The 27812-nt window shown below is 36.3% G+C and overlaps 1 protein-coding gene across 5 annotated transcripts; it reads right to left on the reverse strand.

Moving 5' to 3' along the window:
• Positions 1-346: 346 nt before the first annotated feature.
• On the reverse strand, positions 347-27055 carry LOC132131784 (epidermal growth factor receptor substrate 15-like 1). 5 transcript variants are annotated; one of them, XM_059543897.1, is made up of 27 exons: positions 26932-27055; positions 25821-25862; positions 24329-24418; positions 24201-24248; positions 24024-24119; positions 23880-23945; positions 23650-23775; positions 23461-23520; positions 22851-23093; positions 22597-22754; positions 22345-22501; positions 19963-20025; positions 19322-19407; positions 17674-17706; positions 17466-17538; positions 15739-15900; positions 15457-15654; positions 15100-15264; positions 11656-11761; positions 11366-11416; positions 10737-10873; positions 10593-10653; positions 8041-8123; positions 7081-7171; positions 4322-4480; positions 1392-1408; positions 347-587 (listed from the first exon to the last, which is right to left on the reverse strand). In XM_059543897.1, the coding sequence occupies exons 1-27, from the start codon at positions 27031-27033 to the stop codon at positions 441-443; spliced, it is 2820 nt and encodes a 939-aa protein (XP_059399880.1). In that variant the 5' UTR covers positions 27034-27055; the 3' UTR covers positions 347-440. The 5 variants fall into 5 exon arrangements, with proteins under 5 accessions (XP_059399880.1, XP_059399882.1, XP_059399883.1 ...); XM_059543899.1 differs by having other exon boundaries at positions 4275-4480; XM_059543900.1 differs by lacking the exon at positions 1392-1408.
• Between the last annotated feature and the right edge of the window lie 757 nt (positions 27056-27812).

Raw genomic sequence — 27812 nt, forward strand, 5'->3', positions numbered from 1 at the left:
CAGGAAGAAACCTGGAATTAAGTGTCTTGCTCAAGGGCTCGGAAAGAGGGAGTGTAGCGTCGGTAATTCAAGTTTCTGGTTCGACCCTACCTGGGATCCAAACACAACTTTCTTAGCGGTTTCTCATTCCTTTTTCCAAACCAATGGAGATAATGATCTGCAGATTCCTGCACCAATAACGGTCTTCAAATGTCCATGGCTCTGCTGATGCACATTTACTCACACAAATACACTTTAAATAAACTATATACTCCATCTGAGAGGTTAATGCAGTGCATGTCGAGTGAATTAGCTGATTCACAAACCATAGGCCGCACTCCTGTACAAGAACACAAAAGGACAGAGGTTTAATGGTCTTGCATGTGTTTAATCTTGGTCCATCACGCACGCACACAATCGTTGCTGTAGTGTACAGAAGGGTGGATATGAGGGGAAGGCAGTTAGGCATTGGACATCTCTGCCTTGCTGAGAGCGATGGCCAGTTCCAGGTCTTCCTGCTCTTGCTGGCGGAGTCTCTTCAGCCGTTCCCGTTCCGCTCTCTCGCTTTCCCTCTTCGCCCACTCCATCTGCTGGGCTTCATTCCCAAACTGGGCCGGAAAAACAGGAACACGCCACGTTAAGAACCATTGGTCCCAAACTGGGGATTGCACAATGGTGTGAATCACTGTGGTCAAGCTGTGGTCTGAATTTTTCGGAACAGTGCTTTGCTTTAAATATCAAGTTTACATGTACTAAATTAATAGACAGACACTTATTTGCATATATACAAAGAGCTACAAAAATAACAAATACTTTAATGCCAATTTTTACCAAAAATACTTCAGGAGTTACATTGGAAGTCATCAAAAAATATTTCTGTGCCACTTGCGGCACTGGATTTTTTAGTTATCAAAAATGACCAGCCTACAAAAAAATGCATAGAAATTTCTTGTCATGCTAAATTATTTCCAAATGTTGGATTAAATCTTGTTATCAACATGCACAGGTTTTGTATTTATTTTTGGAACTGACTCATAGTAGGCATTGTTTATCGCCAAAACGATCTGCAAATAAAGCTTTTTCCCTCAAGCTCAGTTTAATAACTCCTATGGTAAATTAATTCCAAAACGAAGTACAGAACCTCTGTTGTTTGAAAGAAACATGATAATATAGCATTGAGAAAAATTTGAAAGTAGTTTTCAAAAGGCCGGCCATTTTTGACTGAGAACGCCAAATTAAAGGATTTTCAGCAACAGCACAAGGGTTTAAAGTGTTTAGATTGATCTCGCACGTGTACAAATGCAAAATTTGCAAAAGCATGCATGAACATTTATTCTTTGTCAAATTATTCAGTGACCTTCATTTGTGATTGCAAAATGGCACAATTCGCATCATTTTCAGACAGATCTTACCTTAATTCGGTCAGTTCCTGCAAGAGAGGAATGGATTACAAAAAAAAAATACAAAAGAGATTTACACCAAACTACCACACAACCATCCACCAAACGCACACAAACAAATGCTGATTGAACACCAACAGACCACTACCACTGATGACTCATGATGGACCTTTTTAATTGGTCGTTAATAGCGAATGATGTCATGGACAGGAAAATGAACATGCATTGATCTCATGCAGCAAGATAATGACAGAAGGAAAAGGCATTACAAAGCTTTTTCAATTGAGAGCTTCAAATCGTGTACAGAGATACATATGCGTAATATATGCAACATAACATGCACACTTAGTTGACTACAGGTGAATGAGAGCGTTGCTAAACCACCCTGAAGGACAGAAACACTGAATTTTAACTTTTTTTTGTAATAACATGCATCAACTACAGCTACAACTTAATTATAATTTGTTTAAAATTAACAATTTAATACAAAAATAAGTTAAAAAATTAAATCAAAATAAAAATGATTAATAATTCAGTCTCATTCGAATGAGTCTGTTAAAATGCCTACATTTTTTAATCGTCATTTTATTGGTAGTAATCCAATTAAAAAAAGATATATAAAAAATTTAATACAAGGTTATAATCCCATAATCCCATAGGCATTTTGTAAACATACATGTTTTTATTATAAATGATGCAGGGAGTTTTTGGTCACGTAACAAATCAGAGATGGTTTAGCAAGTCTATTGCACCCAAGTCATGCACAGCGATACTAAGGACAGGAGGCAGGGTGGATGAAGATGACGCTACATCAAACATTGTGGCTCTGGGATCAAGCGGATTTGCTGTATGGCGCACACAGTGATCCCATGCGGAGGAAAACAACAGCCTGAGAGCTGAGTAGTGATACTGACACTTCCCATGTCAAACGATCGCCCTTTATTAACTTTGAAATGGGACATAGGGTAATTTTTCTGAATACTTTGACTTCAATATCCTCCTTTAGTAAACAGGTTTACTAAATCTTCTATGTGATTTCAAACACGAGGATAAAGGTTTAAGTAAGCTGAAAATACATCGGTTGAGATAAGATCAAGATGATGATTATACTTGTTCCACTAACTTGTGGAAGTGTGACCACACGGCAGATGTGTCAATACAATCTTCCCACACTTCTTGAAATATGACCTGATGGCTGATAAGGAAATGGTGAGAACCAAAGCTAGTTTTTAGAAAGAAAATACATTACAAGGATGAGAAGTTTGATGAAAGAAACAAAGAAAGAAAGAAAGAGAAAGAAAAAAAAACAAAACTAACAAAAGCACTTTCACGATAGTTACATTAATTTACACTGGGTAACTCTATAACACACTGACAATTTGTTTGAGTGAACGGACGTTTGGGACGTTTACAAAACTAAAGTTTATTTTGGCTGCCAATCAGATGATTCAGCAGGATTATGTTTAAGTGAACTAATTTTCGAGATGCAAAAAAATTGCAATTTCTGTTAGGAAACAATCAGTCCAACTTTCCAAGGTTTGGGATGCAAGAAAAATTACATTTCTCTTTTAGGAAACGATCAGAAGGTCCAACTTTGTGGACTATGAGGCGAAAATACTGACGATGGACAAAGTGCTTAAACACAGAGTTTAAATAAACTAGCTAGATTTGAGACAAAATTACTGATATTACAAACTTTGATTATACTACAAACACTGATATTTAAGCAAAACAAATTTGATCCAAGAAAATGTGTTTCTCTTAGGAGCCAATCAGATGGCTCATTTTGCAGACAAAGAAGGGAAAATACTAACATCAGACACATCCATAACACTAACTCTGACATTTTGTTTAAGCTAACAAACTTTCGTGTTAAAATTATTCCACTTCACATGTGAATTAGAAGGTTCACACTTGTCTATATAGGGAAAATACTAACATCGGGAACATAGATTATATCGGCGTTTTGTTTGAGCGAACACATATTTGTGATTATTTGAGGAGCCAATTAGATGGTCCACTTTGCAGACGATTAAGCGAAAATACTGACATTACACATACATTTTAGTATAACCACTGACATTTTATGAAAACAAACTTATTGGTTGCGAGAAAACTTGCATCTGTATTAGATAAGAAGCAAAATACTGACATTGTGCACATAGTAACGATAAGCACTGACTTTTTTTGTATGGCACTTAAAATTTACAAGTAAATAAGAAAATATCATCATATACAAGTTGCTATATGATTTTTAACCTCGTTTTGCATAGGTTTTTGCAAACATTTATCACCAAACTAAAATTAGCGTAAACTATACACTAACTCTTGATTTGAAGTACATTCAAACAAGACCTAACTTTGCTTCTGAATGACAATTGCAGCCTGAACAGTGTTCCTTTGAAAAACAAGACACATTTGCATAAAAGCTTACAAAAAAGTCACAGAAGAACAGCGAGAAGCCACATTAGCTTAGCCGAGAGCACTTGGTATCACCAAGTGTGACTGCTCCTCTTCCCACAAGCCCATGCAAACGCTGAGCAAAACGACAGATGACATCATAGCCATGTGCACCACAAACAACTGTATTTGAGTCACTGAAAGACATAGAGATGATGTCTGGCTGCTAGATTAGGGCTAATTATCCAGAATTTTGTGCGTTGGTGAGTTAATCACAGATAGATGGACTGCAGACATGAAGGAAACTAAATGAGCAGCTGGCACAAGGCGACAGACTGAGCGAAACAGAAGCCAATGGTGCGGTCTGCTCTAGAAAACCTCACTGATAATATCACTATGTAGCAGTTTTTTTTTTGTTTTTGGTTGGTTTTGTTTCGATTTAGGAAAGAATCAAGTGGACCGGACAAGAGATGAGTATCACTAAGCTCAACTTACAGAGCTGAAGTCTGCAAAACCCAATGAAGAGTCTTTAGAGGCTTTACTTGAGGCAGATGGAGCAAATGGGTCTTTGCCACTAAACGGATCTCCCACCCCCTTTTTACTCTGAAACGGATCAGCAGGGTCGGCACTGAAGGGCTGGAAGGGATCACTTGTCTTGGCCGAATCGGCAGATCCGGGCACGTTTACTGGAGTGCTTTTACCTGTTGAAAAACAGCAGTTTTCATTTTGAATGTCCAAGTCAACCATAGCATTTCATTTTCATCAAGTTAAATGAAAATACATTGGTCCTGTATAACTTTATAATAAGCATCTCACAAATTCCAATTGCTTTATTTACTAAGCAATAATAGAACACATACAGTAGTACCTCATTAAAAAAAACAGTTTATGGCACTTGACCCTACAACCTTTTGTTTACCAACCCAGATCTTTAACCACTACACCACAACACCCCCACCGATTTGATAAAAGCAAGAGAAAACCAGTGTTTAAGCAACATTTAATGTATAATGTGTGATGATTTTAAGACATTTAAAAAACATCATTAATATTATAATATTTAACATGTATAACATTATTGTTTTAAAAGAACTTAATACTTATTAAGACATTTATAATGTTATTAAAGATTTCGATTCAGTTCTTTTAAACTTTGTATTCAAAGAATCCTGAAAAAAAGATACCACAGTTCACACGAAAATATTTTCAAAAAATTATTGAACAGCAAATCAGCATATTAGAATGATTTCTGAAAGATCATGTGACACTGAAAAATGGAGTAAATACTGCTGAAAATGCATCACAGGAATAAATAAACGTATTCAAATAAAAGAGAGCTATTTTAAATTGTAATAACATGTCATAATATTCTTGTTTTTACTTTACCTTTAATAAAAATTAAAAATAAAGTAGCCTTGGTGAATATAAGAGACTTCTACAACATAAAAAAAACTCTTACTGACCCCAAACTTTGGAACAGTAATGTAATTATTTGTCAAATTAACACATTTTTGTAATAATATTAAATACTAATCAAACACTTGTCATTTCACATATCCTTCCGAAGCTCAACCAAAAAACCCACAGTGGTTCAAGCGTGTATGATGCGGTAACTCGGCTTCAATTCAAAACAACACTGAACTTTCTGTCTCTTTGTACACATCCAATAAGAGTTATTGTTTTACAGGAAAGCAGAATCCTTGAACAAGCAATTGGCTTAATATAGAAACTTGCCCTAGAAAAAAATGTAAAGTAATCACAAACCAGCGAGGACCTACGGAATTAAAATTGCTTATGCACAATTTTTTTATTTTTTGCCAAGACTGGCATTCACTTACTCGTGAGAACTTTAACTGGTTGCTGGTTCCTCTAAAGGTGTTAACCGCATGTTCAATAGGGCTGTTATTTATACCAGACCAGCAATCAGTTTCTTTCTGTCAGTAAACGGAATACTAAACCACAAAAAAAAAAAAAAGACTCCACCCTGCTGAGGGAAAGAGGTCAAAAAAAAGCCATGCTCTTTAATAATACACTGGGTTAACAAAAATGAATGAATTGTAAATTTAAAAAAATATAAAATATTTTAGTTTGGGTTTTAAAATGGTTTTGTCTTTCCAGACAAAACGTATACATTAATTAGCAAAATACTGCATATTTTTAATGTTACTTTAAAGTTTTATTTAATCTGTTAACTTACTATTGTCATTGTGCACATAACTGCTAAAAAGTATTTTTACATAATGTTGGATACACATAGTTTAACTCCACTTACAATGTACAAATTGTGTTTTTTAAAGGAGAACAAGGGTAAAACGTGAAATACTCAGGGTAAAAAATTGTGGCAGCAAGGCCACACTACCCACTAAAGTGTGTAAACACACACCAACACACACACAGGAAGTGGGGAGGGGTGTGTAGATCATCGCACGATGCTGGCAGTGCAGGATAACCACAGATCATCGAAGCATGTTAACTATACCACTCTGAGTGTACCGAACAAACCTGCTTCTCTAACCTCCACACCAAATTTTTAACTTTGGTTACACCAGGAAAGCACTCCCTTGTTTTCTAGGATGAAAAATATTTAAATGTTGCTGAAAAAAAAAACAGAAAAAAAAGAGTGAGTTGCACAGATTCGCCTTTCCTCCAACTGCCGACTGCAGAGAGGAAACAGCACAGGTTTCGTTTTCTCCAAGTAACAAATTTATCTTCCATTCAGGTTTGTTCGTGCAACATTTTGGAGTTGGATGGAGATAGGACTGAGCCACTGTGCATTAAAAACTAAAAGAAAAAAAATGAAAAGCTTAAGCAAACATATCAAGGTTGTACCTCAGTTTCCTGTTGACAACTGATGAAGTCTTAGATATCATGGACAGTAAAAAATTACTAGTCTTCTTGAGCTTCTTAAGAGCTTAATAAAAGACTTCTACAAAATGAACGTGTGAGCTGTGGTCATCAGCTTCTTGTTCAAAGCTGTTTTGTTCTCACTGCTTACAAACAACTAGAAGAAAGAGATGTAGTGATGCTACACTTTGAATATTTTTGTCTTCTTCAATCTGAGTGCCAGAAGTGTAGCGAAGGATCCACCCAAACAACATTCTCTAGGTCTTTCATGTTGGCTGTTTAGATTGCTTGCTTTGTCTACATTTTGTTTACTGCGTCAATTAGCTGTGTATTTGTAGTAATCGTTTAATTTGACATACTAGCTTAAAAACCTTATATGGCTGTACATGAATATAAACTTTTAGAAAAGGGTGTATATTTTTTTTTTGGGCCTTGAACTGAAAGGTTAAATGCTTACCGCTAGGTGGTTTGGGTCGCGGTGGTATGCTTTTCTTGGGTGGGAGAGCTGGCATGTCTTGTTTTCGGCTGAAGGGGTCGTCTACAAAGCCCTATATTACATCGCAGTGGAAAGGAGAAGCGATGGTCTATTATCAGATACATAATGGTGCAAACCGCGCAAATTATGAGTGGGACATCAATCAAAACCACATCTAAAAAATTTAATGTTGCAAAAGTGTGAGAAAGTGAAGTTCCACTATCAGGGCTCAACGGTAAGGATTTTTGCCTGCTACAGTATTTTCTCCTCTTTGCATTCATCTTCAGGATTGCTTGCCTCTGTTAATGGCCGTTTAAAGACTAAATATAATAATAACAACATAATATTGAAAAATTATTGTGATTCAGTTTGTGTGCAACCACGGAACAGAGATCGTCTGAAATAAAGCAAAAAATGGCCAGTCGATCGGTGCATCTCTACTCTACTGTATAAATTAAATATAGATTAATCATTCTTAAAACTACAAAGTTACTCAACAAGATGGGTAATTTGACATATTTTTGTACATATACACACACACACATATATATATATATATATATATATATATATATATATATATATATATATATATGTCCGTTCTAGTAAAAGAAAGACACGGAAAGAAACTGAACTCGGGGCTCAGGCGGAAGTGTCTGTGCGCGCGCTGTACACACAGGACAGAGCATGGGAGAACTGAATGGAGTTGTCTTTCGCGCCTTGTTGGAATGCTTTTTTGATTAATTTGTTTAATTAATAAGGCTTAAAAACCGATGCAAATGATCAACTTTTTGTGACGACGATGCAGTGGCCCGATTGAGCAAGTGACAAATCCGTCAACTATCCCGAGCGTATTTCATGCTGGCCCCGGACCATCAGGCAGTCCTTATTGTCGAGCCCTGACTATTCTTAAGATGCAAATGTAAAAAAAGTGTTTATTACCTTTGACATTTGGCTGAAGTCTGCAAATCCGCTGTTGCTGCCGAATGAACTGCTTCCAAAAGGGTCCAAAGTACCAAAGAAATCTGGAATTGGCAGAGAAAAACAATGAGGCAATAGTATAACAAGTCAAGAAAATGGAAAATTATGTTGGACATTTTAAAATATTTAGAGATCATATTATAAGTAAGGATGCACCGTAATGAAAATTCTGAGCTGAAAACTGAAACTGAAAATTCTTGGATGCACTTGGCCGAAAACCAATACCAAAAATACTTAGTAATAATTATTTTATTAATTAATATAAAGCAATTTTGTAAGACGTTTTAATTTAACTCAACAACACAAGCCAACAAAATAACCACACTTTTATTGAAATAACACAAAACTGGACAGAAAATATATTCATATTAAATATCAATATATTATTTTTATTCAGTTCTATGTAAAAGAATCAGACCCCCCCAATTATCCAAATAATTTATAGTCCTACAAAGCTAGTAGCCCTGTTATCAGAGCATGTGAGCAGAGCATAATGGGGAGCAGATCAGTAAATGAGAAGGTAGTGTCATTTTACCAGCTTTGCCCAATTAAGCTGTACTATATCGTATACAACACTGTAGAGCTTTTGCAAACAGGAACAAGTATACTACATAGAAATTTGCTATCGGCACGTTATTTGAGCGGACTTTGCTTTTCAGGTGAGCATGAGCAGTACATGAGCGGAATGCAAATTCATTGAGCGTAATATTGAACAGAGTGCCACACAGTTATGAGCGCTAGTGGGAGAGTGAAACCTGCGCCCTGTACACTGCCACATATATTTTCTGCTGGCTGAAATATCGGTGCATCCCTTATGATAAGGGTTATTCTCATATTAAAACTGAAATCTTATACTCTGTTTGCCCTTTTCTCTGTCAATAAAAGTAATAAAAAAAATAATAATAGGGACTTTAAGCAACAACAGCTGATGGAACAGCAATGGCGATCTGACATAAACAGTTAACTGCCGTAGCCAAAGATCGCAAAAATCACTAAGCAACAGCAACAACCAAGAGGACGGTGAAACATTCAATCATTTATCATTGAAAAAAAAAAAGATTATTTAATCGGGCAGAACACATGCTTTTGGCATTAAATGAAAACATAATGTTGTGAAGAAGAGTTTTTAGTCTTGTATGATGCCAATAAGTCTAAAAACCTAGATTTACCATGTAAACTATATTCGCCTTTTAATCCTTCACGTAGTAGTGACTATGGCAAATTAGCTTTACTCCCATAATTGACCGTTACAATGTACATTAAAGTCGCGCATGCGCAATCGTACTTTCTTTGCCATTGCCGCTCCATCAGCTGTTGTTACTTTAATAGCTGTCGTTACTTTAATAAGTTCCTAATAATAGTTGGTGATACTTTAACACAATGGTACATTAAATAAAAAAAAACTTGAATTATATTTAGTAATTTAAAATTGCATAAAGAACAAGGGTCACAGAAATGTTTATTCAATCAGTTTTACTGACTTATTTTTGGTTCTAATACAAAAATGTAAAAAAATAAATAAATAAATGGTTTTTATTTAATACCAATACATTTTATTTATTCAGTATAATTGAAAATAAGATACCAAAAAAAAACTGGCAAAAAAAAAAAAAATTCTTTCACCATAATGTTAAATGAAAATAAATAAATAGTTTTAATTTAAAATAATATTATGGTGAAGGGTTGTTACTTATTTGACTACTTTTACTTACTTATTTTTAATTTTACTAAATAATAATTAATTACCTTAAATTAGTGATTTTTTTATTTATTTAAAATAATATTATGGTTAATGATCACTGAAGTACTTATCTGACCACTTTTAATAAGAACATTCAATTTATTTATAGTCACTCAAATATATACTTCATTGGCCTTAATTACAATAGTAATAGGATAAAATAAAATGCACACTGAAGCCATCAAAAAGGAATATTCATTTTCCATTTTTAAAAAGTCAAAACAAAAATGTAAAGCATTTTTACTGTTTGCTTTGTTGTCTTTGTGTTTCTGTTTGGCCTTCAACCCACAGGTTTGAAAAAAAAAAAATGTGTTGAGCATTTCCTGGCATCACCTCAGTGTTCCACAATGCTGCAACAAAATGCTGCATTAACTGTTCACTGAAACAGCAGAAGAATATAACGTTGTTCTGGGTGCCAAAGAGGCCTGCGAGAGAACGCACTGCATGGGAACTCTTTTGACAGCTTTACATGTGTTCTCTCAAACTGCTCTCTGAGTGGCCTTTGGAAAAAAAAAAATGACAAAAGTGTCGCCACTGGGCATGGGGTGTGAATGTATCATCTTGCTTGTGTTGTGTAATGCACCCCAAGCATGTCCCTCAAGGCGTTTGTGAGGAAACAAGGTATTTTCAGTTGATATCAGATCAGTTTCAGAGGTTTACGTTCTGCTGCATGCAAAGATGAAGAGGCCAATCTTTGCACAGCATCTTCAAAGGAAGGGAGTGGCAGAGATGTTATGATTCAGCAAAATAAGTGAGAGACGCATGACTGTACCTTGGCCCTTTGGTTTGGGGCTGGTGGAGCTGAAGGGGTCATTACTTGAGAAATTGTGACTCTATAAGACAGAAGGGAAGAGAGAGTTGAGAAAGAAGTAAGAAAATAATAATAATGTTGTGATGTTGTTGGTTTTCTGGGTACCTTTGAGGGAAGTGTGGCACTTTTGCTAAAAGGATCAGCATTGCTGAAGGGGTCTGGCTTCGAGGGTTTCTTGAAGAAATCTTCAGAAGAGTTCCTAAATGGGTCGGCCTCTTTGAAAGGGTCTCCACCAAAAGGATCTAAAAGATTTCACAAATTAACGTGACTGTCATGGAAAAGCCTTGCATTTGAATAACAGCATTTAAGGCATATCACTTTATCATGTATACTCAGCCCAATTTGATGAGAGTTGGGGAACTGAAAGCCTTATTTATTACCAAGGGGAACTGTGCCATGATAGGTGAACAAAAAGTTTAATACCATGAAGCTTTGGGCAAGTTTTTATGAAAAACTGAACTGAAATGTGGCCAATTGTGTGTATATATGTCTAATGATATACTTTATATTTAACTTATTCATTTTCAGACTTGGCTGAACAGATCATGTTGGTATGCATACTAATAACAGCTTGAAATCAAATATTTTTAGAATGGATTTAGCATGGATATTACACTGATGCAGTATGCATCTAAATATACATTTAGTTAGTAACAGATATATTTCTTTGATATCTTATAAGTTCAAAGTTCAACACTGGAGAGGCGCTTCATGTATTTCGATGGACTGGATACCTGCAACTGTGGAGGCCTGCTTTGAGAATGGGTCATTCTGGAATGGATCGCCTACAACAAACAAAAAGAAAGCAGGAGATGCGTTTAGTAGCTACTACAAAGGCTTCAAAAGCTTGGCTCCAGAATGTGCCACACAACCACCAGTAAACAAGAATTTGAAATTAAACATGAAGGTGTTTACTGTTCGTACAGCATCTAAACCCATCTCTATGGAAGGGAGGTATTTAATTTGAGCAGAACAAAAGGGAATAATAAATATATATATATATATTTATAAACACATGACCTACTTTTGAACGGGTCTGTTTTAAATGGGTCTTCAGACTGGAAGGGGTCCATGTGCATCTCCTGCGGGGCGCTGTTGAACACAGTGGTTTTCGCCTTGAAAGGGTCTTCCTGTAATGGGTTTAAACATACAATTGTTGACTGTAGATGTCTGCTTTCACAAGAAAGCACTATCCATTCAGAAAAGAAAAAAAAAACACTTGAAATGAAAACCCTGAAGTATACATTCCAGTCATTTTGTGCCTACAATTTGCAGTTTAAAGGGAAACTCCATCGTGTTTTCAAATTAAACTATCTTTTTCCCTTAACTAAGACGAGTTGATGCATACCTCTCTCGTCTCAGTGCGTGCACTCAATCGCTTTGGCGCGCGGTGACACTTTGAAAGCACTTAGCTTAGCCCATTCATTCAATATGGGCCAAGCAGCGAAGCGTTGCGCTTTTCTAAGTGTGTAAAATAAAACTATATTGTATGGCGGAATACCATGGCAAGTGCTTGTAAGCACTACGTCTTGGCGCAGTAATATCTTCACTCGTGAAAAATCCTCTCACCGGCCCCCGCTCCCTCTAGTGAAGATATTACTGCGCCAGGACGAAGTGCTTAAAAGCACTTGCCATGGTATTCCGCCACACAATATAGTTATCCATTTTACACACTTAGAAAAGAGCAACGTTTTGTTTTGTGTTACCGTCCTAGGTCGGGTTACACTACGCGAGTAACTGTATTTAAATAGGGAAAACGTGGAGGTGTTTGGTAGCTTTTCTGCTTGGCCCATATTGAATGAATGGGCTCAGCTAAGTGCTTTCAAAGTGTCACCGCGCGCCAAAGCGATTGAGTGCACGCACTGAGACGAGAGAGGTATGTATCAACTCGTCTTAGGTAAGGGAAAAACATAGTTTAATATGAAAACGCGGTGGAGTATCCCTTTAAGCCAGCACCTCAGCTGTTCCAAATAACATAAGAAGCTCGCTTAATAGTGCTGGGTTTCCAAATTGTACCTTTGCATGCAAGGCACAATTCAGAAAGAAAAGCAAGCAACGTTCTCAACAGGAGTTCAATCGCAATCACACAAGGAGTGAGCTTCATCATTCTTCAGAAATACTCTGGGTTTTAAAATTAAATTTAAAAAATACAATAAGTGACAAATAACTATGCAATTATGAAACATAATATAATCATAAAGAAATGTATTCAGTCAGGCCTGTTCCAAATTAAAATACATGTGTATATGTGTATGTGAAATAAAGAAATTATGTACTTTTATTAATTTTAGATTATTTTTAAACATGCTTATAGTATTATTTATATATATATTTTATATAAATATTTATTAAATAATAATAATACCAAAAACAATTAAATAACATATAAAAGTGTGTTTTTGTTTTATTACATAAAAAAGTAAAAATGTATTAATATATACAGTACAGACCAAAAGTTTGGACACACCTTCTCATTCAAAGAGTTTTCTTTATTTTCATGACTATGAAAATTGTAGAGTCACACTGAAGGCATCAAGGGCTTTTTGACCAAGAAGGAGAGTGATGGGGTGCTGCGCCAGATGACCTGGCCTCCACAGTCACCGGACCTGAACCCAATCGAGATGGTTTAGGGGTGAGCTGGACCGCAGACAGAAGGCAAAAGGGCCAACAAGTGCTAAGCATCTCTCGGGGAACTCCTTCAAGACTGTTGGAAGACCATTTCAGGTGACTACCTCTTGAAGCTCATCACGAGAATGCCAAGAGTGTGCAAAGCAGTAATCAAAGCAAAAGGTGGCTACTTTGAAGAACCTAGAATATGACATATTTTCAGTTGTTTCACACTTTTTTGTTATGTATATAATTCCATATATAATTCCACATGTGTTAATTCATAGTTTTGATGCCTTCAGTGTGAATCTACAATTTTCATAGTCATGAAAATAAAGAAAACTCTTTGAATGAGAAGGTGTGTCCAAACTTTTGGTCTGTTGTCACACACCTGGACTCATTTTGTGTGTTTTTGCCCCTGTGACCCAGTTTCTGTCTCTATGTGGTTTGATTAGTTCCCAGGTGTGTCTAGTCATTTCCGCATGTGTTCCATGTCCCTGTTAATTAAGTCATGCCATCCACCTGTGTTTTCCCAATTATCCCTTGTACAAAAGCCTTGTCCTTTCAGTTCTGTTTTGTTGGGTCTACTCGTCTACTTGTTACTTGTCAACTTGTTACCTGTTACTTGCCACTTGCCACTTGTTATTTGCTACTTACCTTGCCTATGTTTGATTTAATAAATCCCTGTTTCGTTTATCCCTCAGCTCCGTGTTCCTTCCAGCAGCGTAAGCCGTGACAGAAGACCCGACCAAAAAAGTTAAAAACTGCGTGTTTTCCCTCCGTTTTGTTTTCCGTTTTTTCACAGTCTTTTTCTTTCCGTAGTGTGTAATGGATCCCCTCTATCGCCCCGAATACCTCCTCCTCCTGCTGGAGGGACTTTCTCTCGAGGACCATACCAGACAGTTTCTCTTCCTAGCTAATGCCACCAGCTACCTGGACCACGCGCTCTGCACCTTTTATCACGCCAGCCTGAACTCGAGGTGCAGAGAGTTGTCGCCCGAAGATGGTCCTCGGGAGGATTTCGCCGCATTCATAGAGTGGAATCTGGTGAGAAATGGGTCACCTCTCACGGTCGGCACAATGGAGGATCTCGCCAGGTCCACTCTGGACCCAGAGTCCAGCCTACAATCTCCCCACGGTACGAGGCATAAGCCCGAGCGCACCGATGACGGAGAGCCAGAGAGCAACCCGTCAGACCAGGTGCGAGAGCCGGCGACACTGCCCACCACGAGGGAGCAAAATGTGGAGCGCCAAATGGGTCAAAATGAGGGGGTTTCCAATTCACCTATGTCAGATTCCCCGTTAAGCCCAGGACGGGCTCCTGTTCCCCCGTTAAGCCCAGGACGGGCTCCTGATCCTCCTGTAAGCCCAGGACGGGCTCCTGATCCTCTGTTAAGCCCAGGAAGGGCTCCTGATTCCCCGTTAGATCCTCCTGTAAGCCCAGGACGGGCTCCTGATCTTCCGTTAAGCCCAGGACGGGCTCCTGATTCCCCGTTAAGCCCAGGACGGGCTCCTGTTCCCCCGTTAAGCCCAGGACGGGCTCCTGATCCTCCTCGTCGGGTCTACTTGTTACTTGTCTACTTGTCCACTTGTTACCTGTTACTTGCCACCTGTTATTTGCTACTTACCTTGCCTATGTTTGATTTAATAAATCCCTGTTTCGTTTATCCCTCGGCTCCGTGTTCCTTCCAGCAGCGTAAGCCGTGACATCTGTACTGTATGTTAATTAATATATATATATGAATAATACATTTATATTACATTTAGCCGTTGCTTTTATTAAAAATATGTGATTTCTTTTATTGCCATTCTAAGTACTAAATTTGGAGAGGAGCTTAAAATACAATGTAAAGTTTCTCACTATGGCTCCGAAACCGCCATTCTCCTTCTCTGGAAAGCCTTCGCTCATGTCGGCCAGGTTGGTCATGCTGCCGCCGTGGGTTCCGTTCAGGGTGCCGCTGTACTGCTCAATGCTCTTGCTGATCTCGTGTTGGCTGTCCTGGATCTGGGAGAGTTTACTCCGAGCCTGCAACATACACCAGTTTGATCCATCACATACTGAAATGCTTAGCACATTTTCTTTGCATTATTAGATACAGCAGTTTCTGCTGGCTGCCTTAAAGAGTTGTAAGCAGCCATACATGCATTTCAAATAAGGACATCGGTAGGTGCTTGTCGCCCCTAGTGGTTTGAATATAAAATGCTCTGAAGGCACAACCTGGTTGATCTCGTCCTGTGTGGCTCTGAGGGACTTTATGATGGTTTCTAGCTGAATCCTGCCAGCTTGTAGACTCTGCTCTAGCTGAGCTTCCTCCTGCTGCAGACGGTTCAGGTCAGACTTGGCCCGGCCCAGCTCTTCCTCTTGGCTCTGCAGGTCTGACTCCTGCGAGTGGATCTGGGACTGTAGGGATGAGATCTGAACAGAAAACGATTGGATGTGTTTAATGTTTATTGGCTGAGGATCTTGTATTGATCCTGTCTTCTCAAGGTTTTCGCTCACCATTTGCGACTCTTCCTGGCACTTCTGCCGCACGTCATTAAGCATGTCTTCCAGCTTTGCCTTCTGCTGGTCCATTTCCTCCAGCCGGTCCTGAGCATCCTGCTTCTGCGCCTCAAGCTCCTGGAGGGTAGAGGTCTCTCGGTCCAGATCGTTCTGCATCTCCTGTCAATCAAACCAAATTCAGTTCATAATGAAGCCAACATACCTTCTAGTGACAAGGTAAAAAATATATATATATTTATAATTATATTTACAATTAAGAATAAAACACTAAAAATAAAAATACTGATTAATAATAATTTAAATTCGTAAAAATGTATATATTTAACAGAACAATAATATAAATAAATTATTGTACATGTATTATATAAATAACTCTTTAAATATATTTTATAATATTTATTTTTATAATACAAATCATAATACAATTATTAGTTTTATTATATTTATAATAATAAAATACATTTATGAATGCATTTACTTTTAAATATTAATAACACTAAGAATATATTTTATGTATAAAATACAATGTTATCTATATTAAAATATTTCTATATAAATGAATCATGCTTTAGATATTTTAATTCATACTTTTATCATAGAATATAACAAAATAAAATACATTAAATATACAGTTTTGCGACTGTAGTTAAGACGCCCTATGACTCAACTGCCTGAAGATCCAGTAATCATTTTCTGTATGACTTATCAGTCTATCACATTGTTCTGAAGGAGTTTCGCATTACTTTTCTTTATAACGTTGCTCAGGTTTATTGAGGTTTGTGGGCTTTTGTTTATGCACAGCTCTCACGACAGCTTCAGTTTCAATCAGGATGATGTCTGGACTTTGACTGGACCCCCTTGACTCTGTTCTTTTCAGCCGGTCTGTTGTAGATATGCTGGTGTGCTTGGTTTCCACCAATCATGTGCATTAAGGCCAAACATCTCCTTCTTGGGTTGTCTGACATTTCTCTGAGCGTTACACGGTCTGATCTTGGGGTGAGTTTCCTGGGACATCTACTTCTGGGAGGATTGGTGTTGGTTTTTAAATAATCTTCCTCACTGTAGAATGATGGACTTCAAATTGTTTGGAAATGGCTATCTTACTTTTCTCAGAATGATGGCAGCAATAATTGCTTGATCATTGCTGATGTCTTTCCTCTTTGGCATTGTTTTAACACACACACACAATGAAGGTTCAGACCAACAGACTTATGTTAACATTAAGGATGTCCTAACTTTGTCACACATGGCTTTTCCATCTTGGCTTTATTTTTGTTAAATAAACAATGACATGGTGCAATATATCATGTGTTTTTTTAATGTAAGTCCTGCCAAGGACCAGATTTATTTTTTGATGCCCTGATACAGAAAACCATTCAATAGGGTGCCCTAACTTTTTCACACAATATAACATTACATCTAAAATATTATGTGTTTCTATTTAACTGTTATATATTTTTATATACTAAATGTATTCTACATTGAATATTTTCATCATAACTAAAATTATAATACAAATAATAACAATGCTTTGTTTTAGTACATGAATATATTTAAGAATGTATTTTTAAATATGAATAATACTAATAATTAATAAGTATATTTTAGAATCATAATATAAAGAATAATACATCGTTCATAATCCTGTGAACTGAAGTACATCTTATAATTGTTCAAATAAATGTACTGTATACTACTACTGATAATAGCACTGCCAGGTTTACCTGAACCTCTGTGGTCTTGTGTCTGATCGCCTCCTCCGCTTCTCTGATGTCTTGTTCCAAAGTGTATTTCTCTCTGTTGAAATAATAGAACAAGAGAGACAAAATCCTTTATCAACTGCTGGCAACATTCCTCATACCTGCCTCCTTCACACACAAAATCTGACACACACACAAAACAAAAACCTTGACAGCCAAGAGAAGGTTTTACCTGAGTGTGTCCCAGTGTGTGAAAGCAAGAGTGCTGAGGCAGCATGAATAAGCAAGTGAAACAAGAGATTTCGTAAAGAAAACAAACACGTTAAACGGACACTGTGAAGAGGATTTTTTTAGGGAGAGGGAAACTCATCCACCACCAAGGGCTCTCGGGTACCTTTCCTCTTTCTTTGAAGAGTGCGTGTTAGCATGAGAGTCAGTTCAGGGTCATCTATAACAACTGTTCAGAAGAGGACAAATATGCTAGACCTGTGACCCTTTAACACTGCGATTCTGGAAAATACACGGGTAATGTGTCCTGGCAATTGTTCCCGGGTGCTAGATTTTGCTCCTTTCACACGGCCAGTGATTACCCGGAATATGTGCGTGCGTTCACACACAACCCGTAAAGGTCCCGTAAAGACAAGTGACATCAGGATATTACGTGTAATGTACGAGTCAAAAACGCTAGGCACGTTAACTTTCACTTAAACTGACGGACGATCTCAGATTCAGCACGGATAGTGAGGAACTAACTGATCTCTGCTTCATTACACTTTGCACATATTTTTTCAACGCGAACGTTGATCTGCCTTCAAAACACCTGGTAAAAGAGGCGCACGATAACATGAGTCATCACTACGACACGGCATTAGATCTGGCTTTTGTTCACACAGCGCTCGTTCCGGGACTGCACCCGGCATTGTTACTAGGTCCCCAACCCGGGATCTATCCCAGAATCAATCCCTGGACGTGTTTGCGTTCACACAGAAGGTGACCCGACAATGTTCCGGCAATTTTCCAGGTCCAACGTGAAGTGTAAAAGGGGCTTTAGTGGGGTGAGCCAACAAGAAAACTGGACAACAGGAGGTGGCAAAATCCAGACAAAACATCTGCACCTCCTCAAAATAAATCAAAAACTGAAACTTAAAAAAATATATCTCCAGGCTGTAAAGCAGTTTTTAACAATACACAAATACTACCTAAAAATCTGTCTAAAAATATAACCAAACAAAATATTCACACACTCTGCACAGCTGCTGATTATTAAATTTTTTGCAGTACCTAAGAGAAATAGTTAAAAATACTGTTTGCTCTCTATTGTGTTTATTTTTCTGAGTATGGTTCAGAAGAATTCAGAGAACCAGAAGAGATTTACATTTCTACATAAGGACAAACAGTTATTAAAACGCTTTACATGCTTGCTTTCACAAGTTCAACAACACTTAAAAAAAAAGCTAAATATTTTAAATCTAACTTTACACTTTAAAAATACTTTTATAACACATCTATTCAAATATTATAATAAAATGAAAATTTAAACATGCATTATATTAGCAATACATATTTTTATATATTATAGATTTACATAGTTTTATAAGTTCTTCAAATATTTTGAAATAGTTTTTTGTATTTTCTATTTAATTGTTTTAAAAGGTTAAGTAATTTGTTATGTTTTTGACATTTTATTCGTTTTTTTTTAAGAATATGTCAAAAATATTTCTATTTAAGATAAAAATTTTGTGACATTACATAATGTCTGTATGGTCACTATTAATTAATTTGGTCAAGTCCTTTTTGAAATAACTTCTAATTTAAAAACAAATAAATAAATATTGTATAAATAAAAGTGATTTTTTTTTAATGCCAGTGTACTGCATTACCTCTGCAGGTGAGCGATCTCTTGACTTATATCGTCCAGTTCTTTAATTCCGGTGAACTCGCCTGAACCCACAGAGCTGGAGCTGTCCTGTATGAGGGGGTCCAGCACATTAAATCAGTCCTGCTGCATCTGAACCACACATAAGCACAGCACCACACACACACAAGGGTAGAGAACACCAAGGAGCCACCACACGGGAGAAGAGACCAGCTTGTCTTCCACCTCTGCTGTTCAAAACATGGGGAAGTCAAGACACCGCACCATTTCACAGCACTGGATCTGTCACAAATGCTTTTCAACTCGACGTCTCGACTAACCCACCATCGAAAGCATTTGTTCAGGCTTTTCCAAACACTACCTACCCAGAACTTGAACATTATTGCCTGATTTTAGCCAGTGATAACGGCATAAAACATCAGCAGCATTGAAATGTGGATGGAAAGGAACAGAAGATTGTTCGGTAAGCTTTTGGAAATTTTGTAACTGTTGCGCTTGTGATAAGATGTTAGTGGCTCTCTTGATGTATTGTGAATGTCTACTGTCATCTACGTCTAGGGTTTGAAATCCTAACTGTAGAAATACAACAAATGATACTCAAGTTGATGTACATTGAATGAAAGAACAAGGAAAGGGATTGTTTACCCGGCGCATCTCAGTCAGTGCGGCCATGTCAGAGCCTACTGGTGTCATATAACCCGACAAACTCTGAAAAAACAGGAAGCGCTTCAAATGAAGGACAGTAATATAGCTTCACATTACATTACACTACTAAAGGTCTGTGTAGTAAGTATAATAGTAGTAAATAGCAATTTAATTTAAGTGATATTTTATCAGCTCACATTCCTCATTATTCGTTTAATGTACTGAAGATAATGTGTAAATCAAAAAAAAAAACAAAAAAAAAAAACAATGCTATAAAAATTTTTTTTATTTATGCTGATTTAATAATAATTAAAAAAAACATTTATCTGGACATGATGATTTTTCCATTACTGTATTAAAGTAATGAGATTTTGTTATCAGAATAAAACTTATTTTCATTCATGTAATCAATTTTATTTATTATGACAAATTGAACATATTTTTTGTACAGGCATTATTTTCCTGGAAAATATACAGTATTATTTTGGATTATTAATAAATTATTATTGATTGTGGGGTAATATATGACCAGGTCAGTGCTGGTTTAATGTGATGGTACTTAAATAACACTATTTATAAATTTTCATAAGCTATTTTTTTTATTTTCGGTTTAGGTTTTATGATTTTGTTTATTCGTCTTTTTTATTTGTGTGTGTGTTTTTAAAAAAAAAATTATTCAGTATTATAAAAGAAATTGTATTAAATAATTATTCAATTTTATTTGTATTTTTTATTGTATTTAATTAATTTAGTATTAGTAATTGTTTTTTTATTTCAACCTAACCCAATGCAAAATTTCAAATTATCGTTCAAGTTTACGTTTTATATATAACTATATATATAACTATTAGGGCTGGGACAACACGTCGAGGTCATCGACGACGTCGACGCAAAAAATACGTCGACGCAAAATATGCGCATCAATTCGTCGACCTGTTTTTATTTCTCTAAAAACCGTTTGCAAAACGTTTACCTTATGTGCGCTGAATATACGCGATGGCAGCATTCTGTCCAACGTTATATAACGAATCTAGAGGTTTTTCTGCATTGATCTTTTTTTTTGGCGGCTGTCAAAGCCTTATTTGATCGGTGAGTGACAGTGACAGGGCGCGTATGAGAGAGAGCCCCGGCTGCGCGCGCACTCACAGTCTTCAAACAACACGAGCGCTTCTTGCTCTCTCTCTCCCTCGTGCATATTAATCAAAATCATTAAACACGATAGAAAAAGGGCGAAACACCAAAGTTTCACGCGCGCTCGCGCACTCACAGTCCTCAAACTACACGAGCGCTGTCTTGCTCTCTCTCTCTCTCTCTCTCTCGTGCATATTAACCAAAATCATTAGACACGATAGAAAAAGGGCGGAACGCCAAAGTTTCACGTGGAGCATTCGGAGATTTTTTTTTCCTACATGACAGGCTGCTGGCTCCCACTGTTAATTTTTATTTTTTATTTTTTGGAAAAGCACTCTCTGTATTAGCTTAAAGCCCTAAAGTTTACATTGGTTACTGTATTCTTTCAATTGCTCTTAACAAGTATTTTGGGTGAACTTTTTTATTGAATGCTAGACATCAAGTTGTTGTTATTTTCATCTGAAAGAAGAACTTTTTTTCAGTAAGCTAGGCCCTATGTGTTCAGTAAGCTTGTTTCAGTAAGCTATGTGTTTTCAAGGCTTCAAGGTTTTATTGAATGCTATCTCTATACAAGTGCAAAGTAATGCATTCTTAGTCAGTCTTTTATTTTGTAATTTTAAGAGAAATAAACATATATTGCAATGTTAAGGTATTCATGCTTTTTTCATTCAGATATGTAAATCAACATGTATAAATTGTTAGTAGTCAATTAATGGGAAGATAATCGAAATCGAATCGGTCCGGGAAAATTAATTGTTAGATTAATCGATGCATCGGAAAAATAATCGCTAGATTAATCGTTTAAAAAATAATCGTTTATCCCAGCCCTAATAACTATATATATATAAAACTATATATATATATAAAACTATATATATATATATATATATATATATATATATTAATTTTCATAAGCTATTTCTTCATTTTCGGTTTAGGTTTTATGATTTTGTTTTTTAGTCTTTTTTATTTATGTGTGTGTTGTTGTTGTTTTTTATTCAGTATTATAAAATAAATTGTATTGAAGTTTTTATTCTATTTTATTTGTATTTTTTTTATTGTATTTAATTTAGTTTTAGTAACTGAATGAATGAAGTAATCGTCATAATAATTTTTTATGGGATATTAAATTTTAACAATAACAACAATGGACAAGGACTCTTCATTAAAATAATTTCTCATATACTGCTAATACATTATATCCCAGGATGAATTGAAGTGTGCGGTGATAACTGTGCTAACGTCTCTTACAGGTCCCGGTGTGCTGCGTTCAGACGGTGGGATCATGTCTGGAGTCAGAGCTTGTGGAGGGTCCATGCCTTTGCTCACTTTCTGCTGAATGAGATGCATGGCTAAAGAGAACTGCTCACGTGTGAGTTTGCCCACTTGCCTGGTGTCCGCCAAAGCCCTGACAAAGACAACAGAGGAAGTGATAATTGTACCAAACATAACAGGAAGTGTAAAGAGAAACAAGTGTTAGACGAAAGCACGTTTAAATGGTACCAAATATGTGCCAGGAGGTTCTGAGAAAGGCCGGAATGCATGAAGATATCTTTAACTTCTTGGCCGCTAACAAAGCCATCAAGATCAGCGTCTGTTTTGAGGAAGATGTCGTCATAGCGCCCTCTGTCTGCGACTGGAACCACCCAGTTTATTGAATGCTGAAGTGAAGATAAGAGTTAAAAACATCAGACCCTCTTCAATTCGTCTGTCCAACATTAACATGATGTTAACAAGATGCCCCAATAAAACTGCACCTGTGAGGATTTAATGGTGTGTTTTGGGGACAAACTCCCGGCGCTGTTCAGGGAGTTCATGCTGCCGTGAGAGGGCGTCGAGCGCAGGCTGTCTTTAGGTGGTGGCGGGCTGCCTGGTAACACTGGCACCATGCTGGACAGGGACCCTGAGGACTTCTTCCTTTTGGATGGAGGGATGAGAGAGGAGGGCAGGACTGACGGGACAGGCTCCTTTTCCAGGGCGCGGTACACCAGATGCATAACCTGGACAAAAGAAGACATTTTCAGATGTTTTAAGCTTAAACAGGAATTGCCTACCATTTTTTTAAAATATAATACATATACCGTAATAATTAAAAATTAGATACATTTTTATGTGCATGTGTTTTTAATATTTTTATTATAAATAAAAAGAGATTATAAAAAAATACATACATAAAAAAAATATATATACATATAGATATAGATAGATAATAATAATAAATGTTAAATAATAATAATAAAATATTTAATTTTTTTAAAAGTGTTTCATATAGATTGATGTTATTTTAAAATCATTAACCTCAATTTTACATGTTAATGATTATCATATTATCTTTTTTTTTTTATAACAAAAAAAATTATTACTCACCACTGCAAACTCATCTTTGTCCAAGTGTCCGTCTTTGTCTATGTCACTCAAATCCCACACCTGGTCAGACAGAGTAATTTAATACTAATCATTTTATATGAAATTTCTTAAGAAACATTTTATTAAATTAGTTATTATGCATTTTATTATAAATATTATTCTATTTTTCAGTATCTATTGAAATCTTACCTTTCCGAGCACATCCACAGGAAGTTTGGAGTTTATTAGTACCGGTTTTACCTTCTCACCGGACAGTAATCCATTCACTGGGGCAAGACTTTCAAAAATACCATCAAATTTGCTCTTCTCTTCAGACTGAAAAATAAATATGAAGAGGGTTTATAATAAATACCCATACAATCTTTAGTAATATGTAGTGACATTGAGAAGCTCATAGGATAACAATGGAAATATCTTACCCGCACCGCCCAGAGGCTCTCATTGGTTGATGTTACAGAACTCATTGACGGGCTACTTTGGTCCTTCTAGAACAGAGATCAGAAACCTGTGAGCTCATACGGCTGGAAAAACTATGATTATCAGATCTCAGCACTGACACTTACGAATTTTGGAGGGGGAACGGGGAGGTTTAGACAGGAAAGGTTGATGTCATGTCCACTCTGCGCACAGGCCACAAGTCGCAGAGCAACGTAAAATCCCTGAAAAACAAACCGCAAGCCATTCAAGTCAGCATGCAGTTTCAGATCCCAACTGATGCTCTTATAAACCATTTTCTTTACCTGTTTATCCAAAAAACCTTTGCCATCCGGATCAGCTAAATCCCAGATCTGAAGAGAGGCAAGCAAGATAATTACAGATTATGAATATCCAAGCATCATTTCGCAACAAGTTTTACCCAAACACCAACCTTTCCTAGTGTGATGTCAGGCAGGCCTGATTTCTTCAAAAACAAGGCAGCCTCTGTAGGTCCGACCCTCCCGGTGTTTCCCGGGTCCACCTTCAAAAAAAAAACACACATAAAGATAATGAAATATGGCTTTTTGTAGAGCCCGACCGATTATTATCGGCTGATATGAGCCAGTCACAGATATATCGGTATCGGCATATATGCCACAGATATGCCACCAATATGACATTTTTTTTTACTTAACATGTAAGGCAGATAAAATGCTTGTAAATGGTGTAATTACTTAGTTTGTCCAGCAGAGCGTGCTCCATTGTTTGCTATTGTCGACCCAGGTCACTGTAGTGACACCAGCCAACGCTTTCACTTCAGTAAGGAGGTCTCTTGTTCGGGCAGCAGCGGACAAGCAGTCAAGCGATGTCTTCACGACTCAGAGTCAAGCCTTGTCTTAACGCTAAGTTGCTAACTAGTTTGTGAAATACATAACTTACTGTAAAATTAATAAACAATCGCCCAATAAGTTTCCCTTTTCAATAAAAGTCAGATATAAACATTAACCCAGTCCCTTAAACCTGCCATGTCACTCATGGTTATCACATCGTCACATCACATTTCCTAAGTCAGCATAGTTTGTCAGTACAGTCAGTGACGGAGCAGATTGAAAAGTTTGTATCTTTCTGCAGCCCAATAGACAAGAAATGGTGGAACAATGTCTCCAGTGACTCTCACAATGAGCTTATCATACTTGTTTGCTACATCAGTATGTCTCTATGATTTCTGTGATGCAGAAAACACAGACGGAATCGTGGAATCCAGTCATAAAAACGGAATTGACTGTATAACACGGAATTTGATGTATTTTAAAGGGTGTTGATGGCGCAGTGGATAAGACACATGCCTTTGGAATACACTGTAAGACATCAATGTGTCCCTGAGCAAGACACTTAACCCCTAGTTGCTCCAGAGGCGTGCAACCTCTGACATATATATAGCAATTGTAAGTCGCTTCGGATAAAAGCGTCAGCTAAATGAATAATGTAATGTAATTTTTGATGAATAATTAAAAACCATGTTAGTGCATTTAAATCAAATACTAGTGTCTGTGAATATTAACCTGAAAAAAGACTATTTAAATGTGAATCCTCATGTTCAGCATGTTCATTTAATGACCAGAAAATACACAATGCAGAATGTCTACCATTCATCTACCAAAGAATATATATATATATATATATACAATGTTTATGTAAATACTGTATTCTATATACAGTACCAGTCACACAAATGGACACGGAAAGTGTCCAAACTTTTGACTGGTACTGTATTATAATATAAAGGTAAAGAATATATATCAATATCAGACTCCCTAATATTACTTCCTAATATCGGCCCCCAACAACCCATATCGGTCGTGCTCTAGCTTTTTCTTTCCAAAAAAATATTGAAATATTCTAAAAACAGATCACTGTGTTCGCCAACAGAATTATGGCCTTACCTGTCTGTAAAAGTTCTCATATACAGGGTTCCCGCTTGACAGCTAAGAAAGTGAGGAAAAGAAAGAGAAATAATATTATTAAATAATAATTAGTATTATGATTAGGTAAAATAATGCACATCTTCGCTGTTATTTTTTATTTAAATTGTTGAAAATGATTAAAATTTATTGAAAAAAAAGTAATAGATTGAAAAACGTATACTCTTTTAAGTTATATATACAAATTATTAAACATTTAACTACAATTAAAATGAAAACTGAAAATATAAAAAGTAAAGGCTAATTTAAAATATGAATAACTACTATAATATTAAATAAATAATGTTACACACAATGCAATAATGCAGTCAAATAAGACTGTTGATAACAATAACAATGATAAATCAAATATTATAAAATAAAAATGTACATATAAATAATACTTAACAATGAAATTCAATGTAATAATATTTTACGTCATACATTTTTTGGATTTCTTCCCATGTGTTGTGCATACATCTGTATTATTTAATATACAATTCAATACGTTGCAGTTCATGAGGCAGTACAGTGAGATTACTGATGCTCGCCGCTAAGCTAAACTAGCGGCTCAACATCCGTTATCATGAACAGTATGAGAGCTAACATCTATACTATAATTTTGTTCATTACCATATTGCACCTTGTATTATTGTTTTATGAACACATTCTGAAATGATGACTTTATACGTATAGCCCTGATAGTTAGCGTTAGTTTTTAGCGCTTAAGATGTTCTGATATATTGCGGCTAGCTATTTGCGTTCGTTAAACTTTGTTAACTGTATTTCTCATTCATATAAATGGCAGTTTATATGGCAGATCTTTACATGTTCTCGCTAATGAATGTTTATCGAAAATTTCACTGAAAACGACATTGTTATTTTTCTATTTTAAAACAAGCATGCGATTTAAAGCGAGCTAATCGGTTAGCAATCTGAGCCCGATCTACGAGGCCCGGGAGATTTTTGCTTAAAATGTCGTTAAAACGACCCGGAGGCGCATTCGATTCGTATCTAATTCTTAGATTTATTTCTCTATGATGATGTTTTCCCTCTTTATTCCTTTGAAATAAGTATTTTTAGCTGGTTTTACCTGAGTGAGGGTCGCGAGGGCTGCCATCTTTTCCCTGTTGCTGCGGAAACGGCGGGTGAAGGAATGAGCGGGGGGCTGACGGAGATCGGAATGTTCATCCATTCATACACACACTAACAATAATAATAATAATAACCAGTATTATTGTTATTATTATCATATTAACAATAAATAAAAACAACAATAAGAACACTAAGACAATAACAATAAGAATACTTACAATAATCATAATAATAATCATTGTTATTGTTATTATATTAACAATAAATAACAACAACAATAAGAAGAATACTAACAATAATAATAACAACAACAAAGATCATAATAAATGTCTTAATGTTAAATAGACATATTTAAAATAATAATGAAAATAAATAAATAATGAAATAAAAATAATACAATAAAATAATAATTAAAATAACAAAATCACATGACAAAATTATTGAAACTATAAAATGAAAACTAAAAAATATGACAGTAACAGTTAATAAATAATTAAATATTATACTTCTGTACTAAAATAATATTGGCAATGCAATATAATAATAATGTACGTAATTAATATTTTTATTTATTCTAATATGTGTTGTGCACATAACACTATTTAGTATACAATATATTCCATTACGAGGTGCTAGTGAGGCCAGCAGGGGGTGCTCACCCTGTGGTCTGTGCGGGTCCTAGCGCCCCAGTGTAGTGATGGGGACACTATACTGTCAACAAGCACCGTCCTTCGGATGAGACGTTAAACCGAGGTCCTGACTCTCTGTGGTCATTAAAAATCCCAGGATGTCTTTCGAAAAGAGTAGAGGTGTGACCTCGGCATCCTGGCTAAATTCGCCCATTGGCCTCCGACAATCATGGCCTCCTAACAATCCCCA

Source organism: Carassius carassius, chromosome 48 (genome assembly GCF_963082965.1).
Source record: "Carassius carassius chromosome 48, fCarCar2.1, whole genome shotgun sequence".
NCBI lineage: Eukaryota > Metazoa > Chordata > Actinopteri > Cypriniformes > Cyprinidae > Carassius > Carassius carassius.